Raw genomic sequence first — 13,905 nt, 5'->3', positions numbered from 1 at the left:
AATATTTGAGACTATACAAAATCTGGAACTAAATGTTTTGTTCCCAGATTTTCGAAACACATCCACATTTCCACCATCTATTATGCATCAGGATTTTTTTTTCTCTCAGGGTTGATTTACCCATCCAACCTTTTATTTATTCATTTTATTTATTCATTTATGGTGGCAACGAGAACTACAATATTCAATCAGACCTTAGGTATTTAAATCAGAGACAGAAACCTTTCTCACCCCAGTGAAAAAGTATCTCTGTATATCCTCCAATATCGGGCATCCCGGACCCCAGTGCTTCACTGCTGCTGGGAACTGAAAGTCGGTCTAAAACCTTTCAAAATCTGTCAGCGGGGAGGACAGCGAGACGTTGATGCGGCGAGGTATTGGGAACCATTTATTAGTATGTGAGAACTCATTTTTATGGAGTTGCACTGGATGTTGCATCTCTAACCTGTGATAGAAACATTTAATATTTCCCACTGCTCTGTCTCCCAGCACAGCGAGCAAAACCCAAGAAGGAGTCTTCAGTGACTCACCCTATCTCAGAGCAGAGCAAAGACAAGAATGTTCTTTCTGGGCTAAACCATGTTCTTTTCACTGAAATAATCACAGAATGATAGAATTTTCCAGGTTGGAAGGGAGCTTTAAGATCATCTAGTCCACCCATCAACCTAACTCTGATAAAAACCATCACTAAACCATGTCCCTAAGCTCCATGTGGACACATCTTTTAAATCCCTCCAGGGATGGGGCCTCAACCCCTTCCCTGGGCAGCCCATTCCAAGGCTTAAGAACCCTTCCCGTGGGAACATTTTTCCTAATCTCCAATCTGAACCTCCCCTGGCACAACTTGAGGCCGTTTCCTCTTGTCCCATCGCCTGGGACCTGGGAGAAGAGACCGACCCCCCCTGGCTACACCCTCCTTTCAGGGAGTTGGAGAGAGCGAGAAGGTCTCCCCTCAGCCTCCTTTTCTCCAGGCTGAACACCCCCAGCTCCCTCAGCCGCTCCTCACAAGACTTGTTCTCCAGACCCCTCACCAGCCTCGTTGCTCTTCTCTGGACCCGCTCCAGCCCCTCAATGTCTTTTTTGTGGTAGGAGGCCCAAAACTGCACACAGCCCTCGAGGTGGGGAATATATATAATAATATATAGCGGCTGCCACCACATTTTGCCCACTTAGGTGGAGAAGGGCAAACTACCTTAAGAGGGGCTGTGAACTGTATTTTAGAATATGTTTTCAAATATTCAGGCAAAGAGCTACGCTTGTTACCTAGATCAGATAGAATGGCTCATTACTGGCATGGATCAAAAGCAGCTCTTCTGGCTATGAGCTTCGTGTAAACCCTGTAGCATGCAGATAAAAACGTGTATCATCAAACTTCTTAGGTCTAGAGAGATATAACTGTGTCCTTTCAGATACAGGGGGATTTAAAATAATTTTTTTTTTAAGTTTGAAAATGTGTGATATCTTGTATTTTGTGTGTTCAGCAGGCACATATGTTAACTGAAGGAAAAAGTCTCATTCAATGGAAGCTTGCAGGAAAGGTGTTAAATCTCAGTTTCTCCATAAATGAGAAATATTTTCCAGTCATTATGTCTCTTTCTTAACTTGGCATACGTACAACTCCTCTGTGCTTTGATGTGCTCATTTTGGACTCAGAATGCTGTTTGTACAAAGAGCAAAGCATGAAATAAACCATTAACAGGGGCAGAACTGGAACTTTTAGGCCAGGGGGAAAAAAAAAAGCAGTGTATTTCTCAATTCTGCCAATATGAACAAAACTTCCCATCTTTGCATTTTGTTGTATTTATCTCAAAATCACCACTGTTCGCTTAAGGAAGAGAAAATGTAAAATAACTTTGAGTTTGTTTTTTTTTTTTTTCGCTAGTCCTGTTTCCTAATATAGCCGTGTCTGGATAGGTCCTGCAGAATGACTATACAGAAAAACACGCCAAGGGGGTAGATTCCACGGAAATGATAAGCCCCACAGCACCAAAAGGCACACAGTTCAAGAAATGTGCAATTCTAACCCAATTGTGGCTGTGTGGTTTTCATGACCGACATCAAACTTCAAGCTTTGAAAAGACTATGAATATTAATTATCTGTGACCCTAGGACTCTAAAAAAACCTGATTCATCCATCTATGCTAACCGATGTCTCGTAACAGATTTGGGAACAGGAAAACAATCTTCACTTCTTGCATGTTAGAGGGAGGCGGCTCCGTTGGAATCATCCCAACAAGCAAATTTGAGAAACAGAAGTTTTAAGCACTTTGATGAGAACAAAGTTGGAAAAAGACTGAAAACTTCAGAAAACCCAGTTCCTCGTGAACAAATAATAAGCGAGTTAGTACAGTGCCCTCGGAGAAGTTACTCTATAAAGACTTTATGGGAGAATCGTACTTTTTTCAGTCTTAAAAAGCTTGGTCCAAACCCTATCCTAGCTGGCTGCACAGACTTCTGAATACAGTACTCTAGGGTTCCACACGAATAGCTGAGATCAGTTGACACAGAGCATAAAAACATTTAGAATGTCTAGATATCTAACAAGCCAATCATGAAACCTATCGGGCTAATTATAAACTGCTGGTCTCAGCCAGTTATTTCCATAACAGGTTCAAGCACTTACTGGGTTGCTTATCTTTCCCTTGGGTTCTGTAATCTTGCCCTATTTACACTATTTTATGTACAAACCTCTTCATAGCATTTATTTCCTTCTGTAGACCAAGGGGCTTCATTTCTCTGTCCTAAAAAAATAAAACCAAAAATGCCCAAAGACCAAATAACAATTATCCAAGAAACCTGTACAGATACATGTGGCTGGAGAAATATTATCCTAAGTGTCTAACTGCTACTGGTTTCTGAGTTAAAGCACTAACTGCTATAGAAAAGCATATGAGGGGTCTTGCTGCTGTTTTATACGCCCAGGATACCTTTAAAAATCCGCCTCTTCCATGCTGAAATCTCTCAATGAACAGAACGACAAAATGAGGGGCTCAAACAAAATATATACCTTTTTTGCAGGAGAATTTCTCACTTAAGAAAACTGCAGCTGGACCCTTCCCAACAACAGTATTTGCAACAGACAAGAGGCAGGGCCTATTTCAAATCCTGCTGAGATAACACGGCAACACCATTTCTGGAGAAGAGAGGCCCGAGTCCGGTTTGCTCACGGTGTGGGCAGAACGATCTCGGGTTTGCACCTGCCCAAGTAGTCCTCTGCCCTGAGACCAAAATGCATCTTCACAAATAGAGCCTCCTAACTCAAAAGTTTATCCACGCTGCCTGCTAAGCCAAACAGAGGACACAGCCTGTTGTTATTTCTTCTTGAAAACTAGGATTGCAGTGGAAGCTTTAAGAGCTAAACTGCTCTCTTCCTGCTGATGTCAGCAGAGAAACGGTCTAATGCAAGGATCATTGTTAGCATAATGCTCCACTGCTAGAAGTGATAATAAAAATAAATAAATAAGAAAATTCAGAGACCATGATAGGTCCCAGTAACATCCCTTTTTTTCCACTGCAGCCTTAACAGGGGTGACGGTACAACCGTTTAGTTGTTCTTGATCTCCTGCCCACTGTAAACCAAAGCAAAGGAGGACCTGTTTAGACGAATAGAAGGACGCGTGCTATTTGCAATTTAAAAGGGGCCTGAACTGCCTTCCATTTGAAAAAAAGAAAAAAAAAAAAAAGGATCTCTGAGAGGAGCCAGTGAGATTGGTCAGACAAAGAAAAACATCATAGGAACAAAGCCATGTGGCAGTATTTCTTTGACACAATGAAATCCCACAAGGGATCAAACGGCGCCCAGGGCTGGCAGCCCATGCTTCACTGAACCACATCTGAAACTATCAAAGGGAAAACAGCTCCCAAAGATGGACAGATCTGGAGGCAGATAGAAAAATGAGGAGATCACAATAGGCATTCAGAAGTTTTGATAAAGAAACAAGCTGGGCGGTTTGTCTGTTTGCACACATACTTGGTGAGATGAATCACAGAATCTTCTAGGTCGGAAGGGACCTTCAAGATCATCTTGTCCAACCATCAACCTAACTGACAAAAATAAACACCCACAAAACAACAAAATGCAACACCATCACTAAACCATGTCTCCCAGCACCACGTCAACCTGTCCTTTGAACACTTCCAGGGATGGTGCCTCAACCACTTCTCTGGGCAGCACATTCCAACGTCTGATAACCCTTTCAGTGAAAAAATTTTTCCTAATATCCAGCCTGAACCTCCCCTGGCACAACTTGAGGCCATTTCCTCGCCCGTGACTTGGGAGAAGAGACCGACCCCCCCTGGCTACACCCTCCTTTCAGGGAGTTGGAGAGAGCGAGAAGGTCTCCCCTCAGCCTCCTTTTCTCCAGGCTGAACACCCCCAGCTCCCTCAGCCTCTCCTCACAAGACTTGTTCTCCAGACCCCTCACCAGCCTCGTTGCTCTTCTCTGGACCCGCTCCAGCCCCTCAATGTCTTTTTTGTGGTAGGGGGCCCAAAACTGGACACAGCCCTCGAGGTGGGGCCTCACCAGTGCCCAGTACAGGGGGACGATCACCTCCCAAGTCCTACTCGCCACACTGTTCCTGACACAGGCCGGGATGCTGTTGGCCTTCTTGGCCACCTGGGCACACTGCTGGTTCATGTTCAGCCGGCTGTCCACCAACACCCCCAGGTCCTTTTCTGTCAGGCAGCTCCAGCCACTCTGCCCCCAGCCTGTAGCGCTGCAGGGGGTTGAAGTACCTGAAGTAGTACCTGAAGTAACATGAAGTACCTGCTCCTTGCCGTGCACAAGCAGGGACACTCTGTCAGGGGAGAGAAGGGGAACTGCTTTCACTGGGCCTTTTTTAAGGCCTGTAGTAGGTACAGAGCAGCAATGTGGCTCTTGGAGAACACTGTATAGCTTCCAAACACAATGGTGCTTGATGTACAGAAAGACCACACCTGATACTCTTAGAAAGGGAACAAGGAGAGGAGGCCTGGATTAAGCAGAGCTTGTCTCCCTGTCCTTTTCCCGTTCACACAGAAGCGCACAAACAAGTCCTAAGTAATGTGAGCAGGACATTTTAATAGCAGGACCTCATCACAAGTCCTTTCCCAGAGCCTGCTGTTGTATTTACACCTTCTCTTCCTTCTCTTTCTTCTCCAAACCTACTTCCCGCTTCTTCCCAGGAGAAGCAATGACATTTGTATGTAGTCTAGTCTAAACCAGCAGCTTTTGTGTTTTGCTTTTCTGTTTCTGTATTGCTTTAAAAGGATTGTTCAATTCTGCATAAAATGTCCTTACCATTCCAGGTGATTTTCGACAAAGGCAGACATGGGGCTGATCTGTACAGTGTAAGTGTCGTTGGCTGAATACTCAAACAGCCCGTAATAGGGATTGAAGAGCTCCTGAGACAGAAGGAAGAAGAATTCTCGGGAAGGGCCACTGTAGTCCAACCTGGAAAGGAAAAGGTAAAAAAGAGAAAATGAGGCTCATTCCCATTTTGAGTGAATTACCTGGGTTTTGCCAACGTTGGCTGCTGTCTAACACCTACCCCTGTGCAGTCAAGCGTTTCTAACGTGGTGTGTCTCCCCTCTCAAAACTTGATTCTGTGCCCTAAACAAGCCACGATGCTGAAACTTCACCAGCACCCAGGTTGATCTGGGAGGAATCATAACTCGGACACATCCCTTCAGTAGTTTATTTTTCCTTGTTCCAAAGGCTTAGCAAATCAGAGGTACAAACTCAGCCTTGCCTTTAGCTGGCTGGTGAGCAGAGGGCATTTTAGTGAGTGGGTTTAAATTGTCTATGAACACTTGGATTTACAGGCAAGACAGCCCAGACTGAAGTAGAAATTGCTCTTACTCTCTTACACCGAGATGTAACCAAAGATACAACCTAGCCCCAAGCCTGTTTTCTTAGCTATAGGCATAACCTAAAGGTTAGCACTGAACAAGACCAAGTGCGACAGAGCTGTCTCTCTTAAGATAGAATGGTGATTCCTCAGTTTCATCCAAGCTCTTCTAATTTTCTGATAATTTCAAATACCTGTGGTACACCTTAAGCTGTGCTTTGCTGCTGCATGATTTCGCTCAGTAGAGTCACCTTTTTTCCTTGGTTTTTTTTTTTTATTTATTTTTAAAAAAAACTCAACTTTTAAATCAAGCTGTTTCCAATTATCTCAACTTGAAAAAAAAAAGCACCAAAAAAGCTTCATGAGTGCATTAAACCCAACTGTGATGGATTTATTCAAAACAGATCATCCTCTAATAATGGCAGGTAGGTTTTTCAATCGGAAATAAATCTACATGTGGCGATACGAACAAATAATCTGTAGCCATATATCACGTGTGCCAAAAGATTTTCTGAGGTGGGCACTATTCTTTCTACTGAACAAACGTAAAGTAAGTGGAAAACTCTGCAGCTGGATCAGAATGCTCCGTGTTATGTTCGAAGTTACAGAAGCGTAACCGCAAGGGGTCGAATGATTGATTTGTGCAACTAGAAAGATGACGAAGGGCAGGCTGGCCCATCCTCCTCTGTTTTACATCTGGAGATTCAGTACTTTTCTCTTTGAGCAGCTTTAACTCTAGGATCATGCGGTGAGACTAAAGCCACAACAGCAAAAGGGGATGGTAACAAGCCCACATGAACCACTAGTGCTAACCGTGTAACAGATCTGGTTCAACAGATATTAAAATACTGGGCTAAGCCTGATGATGGCTGGAGTGAAGAACTACAAACAACACCTGTCTGTATTCAAAAAACTCCAAGGAGAGATGAGATATTTATTGCATTTCTGGGCAACACATTAACTCATCATAAAGCCTTCACAGTTCATTTTCAACGTCATTTTAGCTTTGAAACATGTGGGAAGCTGTGCCCATACAGCATCATGTGGCCGTACAGCACCGACTCTTCTTTTCAGCAGGGAATTTGTAGCCCGGAGTCCCTCCAGCAGAACCTGTATTAGCATTAAACAGCAGAAACCCTAGGGGAATGTATCTTCAGATGTAAATGAATCAGTGAAGAATGAATGAATTTGCAAATCAAATTGGCTTATAACTTCTCCCAAGGAAACTTTTTACTGTGTGTGGCACAGTAATTAGAGATGTGGGGAAAACAACGTGACTTGGACCACTGTCAGCGTACCAGAACGCTATTCCAACAACACAAAGTGAAGTATGCTGCATGTTGATGCTTTACTTGCGAGCCAGAGGCAAAACCAGCTGTGAAAGAGGACCTCTGTTAAATAATATTGAATCCATGGAGTAGAAAAAGTAAGAGTTAAGGAAACCCTTGATGCTGAGGTCATTGAGTGACTCTCTTTGAGACTGGTGGCTTCTGTTTTCCACTGGACCTAACATGTCCCCAGACAAACTCAGCTCAGCAGAAGCTTTTCACTTGACACGCCTCCTCAGAGCTGATAAGTGTCAGCAGTTGTTGGACATCCCAAGAGCTGACTCAGAGCCTTACTGTTCTGGCACCTTTGAAACTAAAAAACTATCCATGTGTTGTTTTTTTCTTTAAAAAAAACCAGAAATTTTATATGCAAAGCTATCGAAATACGATTGCCAGCCTTTGTTATATGGAGCACTGGAAATACGCACAACGGTCTTTCCATTATAAAAGCATGTGGATTAAGCCTCAATTACAACATAGCTCTTGAGGTGAGCCAGGGTGGTGTTGAAAGGTTCTGTTCGGATTTGGAAACAAAAGGTCAGGGGCTGGCTTTAATCATACAAGAACGGCTCATGGATTCACAAGGCTGGCAGAAAGTCTCCTTGAGAAAAGGCCTTCTCAAGAAGGCCTCCTATTACTTTCAGCTTCCAACTGGGTGAATTGAACTGTAAGGACTGAACAGCTTTCCTGTTTCTCACTTCCACCAGAAACAAGGAGTCCACATATGGATAACAAATGATCATCAGATGGCATGCAAAGGCAAAATTTTTCAAGCAAAATCAGATCCATTTTGAAGAGTTAAGAGTAACAAAGGGGATAAATGTCTGGTCTCTAATTACAGTCCTGAGACTGATTCAGTGTGCAAACTCGGGCCTGTAGTTCGGTTTTTGCCTTCCGGCCAGTCAAAATACCTATGGCAACAAGATGACATTCGATTTAACCGCTTAAATTAGTCCCTTTGAGCCATCGAGATGGAAGGTGCTATAGGAAAATGAAGCATTATTGCTATTGTTATTTTTAACAAGTCTCTGAGCTGATTAAGATGAATCACTTACTCAGAGGTAAAACACAACCAAAGAAACATTACATAACAAGAGAGGCTCAGCCTTAGTCAACGCCGTGTTTTGCAACATAACAGCTACTTCGAAACTGATAGCATTTAGTGGTTCCCTACCCTTCCTCGCCAACAAACGTGACGTAGAGTTTGTTCCGCTGGAGCTCCTTGCGTGAATATGCCATTACCTGGTTGAAGGTGCCTTCCAGCAAGTGGTCACGTCGTATAATTAACCTGCAAAGGGAGGCAGAAATAGAGATCTAATGACTGAGTCTTGTGTGAGCCTGTGAGGCCGAAGATAAACAAGAGCTGGTAGAGACACTCGTTCTCAGAGAACTTAATAAACTTGCACCCAGTGGTGCACATGCTACTTGACCACTACGGGTTTTCAGTGAGTTGATTCTTTAGGCTTTTCCATATGCCTCAAAGGTGAACTTCTTCACAATGCTGTGATTAAGTTCAAAGTGTGGCTCTACTACCAAGACTCTCTGTAGCACCCTCTATGTAAAAATGCATATGACAGAGGGGGCTGTGAGTTTCCTGTGCATACGAGGTGACAGATTTCTGTATTTAATCCAGTGAACATCCATGGAATTACTGCTTCTGCAGCAGGGTAAGCAAAGGGAGTATCAGCCTCTGTTTATACAACACACCTCTCACTCCCCTGCCAACCTCTGAAAGAACTTAATGAATAGTACATTTAAACACCATCTGTGCAAGAAATCCTTCTTGTCATGGACATTTTAAGACAGACCTTCTAAAATGTATTTCGTGCCTGCCTTCGACCCACTTAAAAAGACACCAAAAGGGATAACCAAGGGCTAGGACTCTCCAGCTCTGTAAGAATATTTTCATGATGACGTTTGCCTGGAATAAATTGCTTGGTTTCATACATTTTTCTTTTCCACAACAGATGTGATTTGGTAAAAAGTCAGCCTGATGCATAAATTCAACCAGACGCCCAGGAAGTACCTTAAAACATATAGTCCTTGGGCGAAGCTGGAGAACTAGATCAAGCACAAGTAGGTACAGACTCACAAGCCAACTAACAAGACGTCTGGAAAGCAAACTCCACAACCAAGCGACAGAGATCCCCAAAATACATGAAGAGAGGCAGAAATGTCTCCAGGTCAAACCCAGGAGGGCTACCAACACAAAGAACTACTGAGACTTAAACCCGCATGTACGGGCTAACTTCTGTAGGGTCATGGTCTGGTCCTGAGTTACACTCCTATGTAGATCCAAAGGATCTGGAGTCACTCCATCATTACAATGATGTAGCTGTTACTAATCTCTGGTGGAGGTTTGCCTGAATGGATGATTTTCCTACTAGCAAATTACAGGCAGGAATACCAACATCACTGTTAAATAGGTAGGGAATGGGAGTCTAAGAGAATAGGAATCTATAAGAAATAAAACTTAACACAGAAGCTTCTTGAAGGTCACTCTTTTGCAGGATATACTAAGGTCTTACATACAAAGTGCAATCTCTGCTGTGTTTCCCACTCCCTGTCAGTGTCTTCATTTATGGATAATGACAAAAGACAAAGTGGCCCCATGGTAGACTATTTGAGCGACTTGGCATAATACTCACTTAATTTTACCCGGACCTTGCCCATACCCTTTGGCTTCAAGTTTTCGATAGAAATTGCGCAGCTTGGCTTCAAAGTCCCTCCTGTATGGAGAAGGTGCTCTTGCACTTGCTCGCTGCAGTCCTGGAGGGAAAATGAACAGCATCCTAAAGCGTAAGGGGCTTCAAATTTTTCCAAATCATACAGCTGATGTCACCAGACAGAAGTGGCTAACAAATGTGTTAGGAACTTTTTACAGGTATACTGTGCACTCAGTATTACTTTTGTTCTACCTGGCATTAATGGAGTTGTAACTTCCTGTAATTCGGTGATTGCAATGACTTCCAGGGGCTATATATACCTCACTAAAAGAATTGTTAAGCTTGCCTCGTGTGTGCCTTTGCGTTGCCTCAGCCTTTAACTGTGATTGATCTGAACGGAAACTCAAGCATCAGCAAGGCAGGAGAAACCCTGACATGCATTAACTCCCACTCAGGGTCAATGGTATTTAGGTTTTCTTTCCCTTTTTGCACTTTTAAGGGATCCCTCTTCTCTGCATTGTATAGGAGATCTCCTTACTTGGCAGGATTAAACCTCCAAAGCTCAAAGCAACGCTTCTCACTCCAGCCTAGCACCCTCGCCAAGCTGGGAATCCGGTTTCCCCGAGTTAATCTGACTGTATATTAAACACTTCCAGCTATCAACACAAGCCCCCTTTGTGGCATTGAGAAGGATTTCTGTCAGCAAGAAATGCTACATTTTCCCATTATGTTTCACACATAGAGCAGATTTTTAGCAATTTGGGACCTGCTTTGTTTTGAAGTCTGCCTTCTCCAAGTAGCTGATTAGTCCTTTTGTATGAACAAGTGCCATCCTATACAGGGTCAAAGAATGGATCCATGAAATCCCATTTCCCTATCTCATTACAGAAGACAATAAAAACAAGCCCTTTTATGAGAAATCTGGCAGAAAATCCTCCACAGGAAGGAGAGAAAAAAAATAAATAAAACACATTTAGTGGGAGCACAAAGTATTGTGGTTGCCAGGAGGGAAGGACATTACTAATTGTCTCTGCTGGTAGAACAGAAAAGCGTATTTTCATGCAGTGCACAGAGAATCCCTTGCGACACTTCTGTTGGACTTGTTTTTTTTTTCCCTGGGACATAAGAGAATGGGTCTTCTCATGGGCTACGAAACCAGTGGCAGAAATAAGCAAGCAGACAGTATTGTTGCCGGAAATGAATATTTGCCCTTGTCTTTTCTCAGGAACAGGTAAAGACCAGTGCAGTTTTTTTTTTAACGTTCTCTGAAGTCATGTTCTTGCCAAATATTTAGGTTTTTGTCTTGCAGGAGACTTGGTTCTGATCTGTCCTGATGCCAAAGCAGAGAAGGGGAACTGTATTTACAATGGTGTTCCAACTCATTAATGACAACAGAACATTCTGACAAAACACTGTCCTCCTACAGGCGAGGGTTCAGCATTTAACAACTTCACATCAAAAAACCTTTCCATTTTCCACAGCCACCTCCGAGATTTGAATGTCTCTTGCCCATTTATTTTGTTTGAAACCAGGTAATTTAAATAGATGTTTAAAAAGCTCTGCCAAAAAATGGTTTTCTTCAGATCACATTTCTGTCGATTCTCTCAGAATGGCCACTGGACACAGCCATGCAGCGAGACTGCGGTGGGGGTTGTATATCTTGGCAAAGGGGAGACATTAGCTCCTCAAATTTCTATAGCATAAACAATAACTACAGAGACATACCGCAGCTGGAAATAACCTCCTCAGACAGCATGTCTTTCTGGAAAATATGTTTCCCGTCAAACCTAAGTTTAATGGGCTCAACACGGGAGGTCAGACTAGATGATCAAGATCAATCCCCCTCCAGGTCTTAAAATAGATGAGCCTTGGGAAGAAGAAAAGTCTTTGGAACACCGAGCGGAGGAGACTGAACTTTACAGGAGTACTGGAAGTATCGCAATACACCTCTGATTTGGAAGCTGCTCTTTACTCCTGTCACATAACATGAATGTGCTTCCACGTCAGGGAGTTATGTTTGGAGTCCACCATTCCCTTATCCTAATCCAGGCTGACAACTGATGCTAGCTCTGAATCTGCCTCTTTCTATTTATTAGGAAAAATACCATGAATGCAAGGTTTTGTATTATTTTCCCCGTCCCCTTACCTGGAGAATTTTGGGGCGATGAACAGGGTGAGCAGCGAGGAGAGAAACTGTAACCAGGATGGAAGGCAGCCTGCAGGGGTATGTAGGACATAATATCCTCTTCAAAAAGGCTGCATGGAAAAAGCGATAGGGAGAGATTTGGTTCACATTTGTCACATGAAGGAATGTAAATATTCAGTATGGTGCAAGTCTGCTGTGGTCCTAAGTCTGGGTACATCTCTGAACTCATGGATTCATAAAATCCACAAGTTTCCTGAATCAGGAATGGTCACCAGTGACAAAGAAGAACAAAATTGATTTTATTAAACATTTCATGCTAACATAGCGGCTCAATCTACTGATAGAGAGTAAAGATGTGAGGCTATGTAGTAAATAGGGACAACTTCAACAGTTAGAAGAAGTAAAGATACACATGTCCGTCTCCCAGGTTGTTTTTCTTGGGTCGTACATTCTCATATAGCTCAGCTTTTTGACCATTCAAATTAAGTCGACGGAAATGAGTTATAAACTTCTCGCACTAGGCAGTGCTATATAGCATAAAAACCACCCGGGTAATGCAACGTTTTCTGTGTCAGACCAACACGATAAAATAAGTCCTTATCTCTGCTGACCAAAAGTAGCTAGGACCTAAAGATCAAGCTCCACGGTCTGCCACGAAGATGCTCAGAGGGCTGGAGCACCTCTCCTATGGAGACAGGCTGAGAGAGCTGGGGTTGTTCAGCCTGGAGAAGAGAAGGCTCCGGGGAGACCTTATAACAGCCTTCCAGTACCTGAAGGGAGCCTACAGGAGAGATGGGGAGGGACTCTTTGTCAGGAAATGTAGTGACAGAACGAGGGGTAATGGTTTTAAATTGGAAGAGGGGAGATTTAGATCAGATGCTAGAAAGAAATTCTTTCCTGTGAGGGTGGTGAGACACTGGAACAGGTTGCCCAGAGAAGCTGTGGCTGCCCCATCCCTGGAGGGGTTCAAGGCCAGGCTGGATGGGGCTTTGAGCAACCTGGTCTGGTGGGAGGTGTCCCTGCCCAGGGCAGGGGGGTTGGAACTCGATGATCTTTAAGGTCCCTTCCAACTCTAACCATTCTATGAGTCTATGATCTACGTTATCCAAACAACGCTCAGTGTGCTGTACACTGAGGTTTCATCAGTGTGACGGGGCCCTGCGTGTGGTAAAACTAGCAATGTCATGAGGAGCTTTATTATGTACTTGTACTGAGAAAGACAAGTTTTTTCCTCTTTTCTTTCTTTCTGTTTTTTTTTTTTTTTTTTTTTTTTTTAAAGGAAACAAGAATTTTTCCATTAAAAGCAAACATTTCGACCTGATTCTTATTTATCTGCTACTTGATGGTAATAGCTATATTGATTGAGCTGCCTGGGGATGGAGTTTACTGCCCTGCTGGAGGCTGCCTCCCAGGAAGTAAGAGTTGACAGATATACCATGGGTGAATTATTTTGGGTGACTATCAGTAACAATGAATCCTATTCTAATTACGTATGACCCGGAAGATTTAACAAAATCTTTTCAATTACGCTGAGAAAGAGCCCGCCAGCTTCTCTGGTACCGCAAGTAATGACATTAGGCTTTTGATCAAATTGATTACCTCAGCAGAATTACTAAATCTGCATCACAGGACAACTTTTCAAGCCCATGTGTACCCTCTGTCCGAATGTAATGGATCTTCTCCCTGAAACATAAATAATATTACTGGGAAGAAAGCTAAAAAAGAAGAAGAAAACATGCCATTATGAAGGAATGAATGACACATAGAGTTACCATTCCTTGGTATTTTGCCAGTTCCTGTTTCTTTCCTTACAAAAATGGCAAACATCTTAACAGCCTGATTCCTTTTTTAATCTCACTAACAAACTTGCAAAAAAAAGAATTGATCTGCATCATTCCCTGCTCTGGCAGGGGGTTGGACTAGATGATCTCCAGAG

At 43.1% G+C, this 13,905-nt stretch overlaps 1 protein-coding gene across 1 annotated transcript in view; it reads right to left on the bottom strand.

Moving 5' to 3' along the window:
- The window catches only part of HECW1 (HECT, C2 and WW domain containing E3 ubiquitin protein ligase 1), a 190,083-nt gene that overhangs the window by 33,477 nt on the left and 142,701 nt on the right, over positions 1–13,905 (bottom strand). The window contains exons 17-21 of the mRNA XM_074146119.1: positions 13,569–13,652; positions 11,970–12,079; positions 9,806–9,926; positions 8,332–8,445; positions 5,280–5,432 (exon numbers count right to left, since the gene is read on the bottom strand). Of these exons, the coding sequence (XP_074002220.1) occupies positions 5,280–5,432; positions 8,332–8,445; positions 9,806–9,926; positions 11,970–12,079; positions 13,569–13,652 (582 nt within the window). The remainder of the gene's footprint in view (positions 1–5,279; positions 5,433–8,331; positions 8,446–9,805; positions 9,927–11,969; positions 12,080–13,568; positions 13,653–13,905) is intronic.

This window comes from Numenius arquata, chromosome 4 (genome assembly GCF_964106895.1).
Source record: "Numenius arquata chromosome 4, bNumArq3.hap1.1, whole genome shotgun sequence".
Taxonomy (NCBI): Eukaryota; Metazoa; Chordata; class Aves; order Charadriiformes; family Scolopacidae; genus Numenius; species Numenius arquata.
The sequence above is the reverse complement of the archived record's forward strand: the minus strand, read 5'-3'. Positions and strand labels throughout refer to the sequence as shown.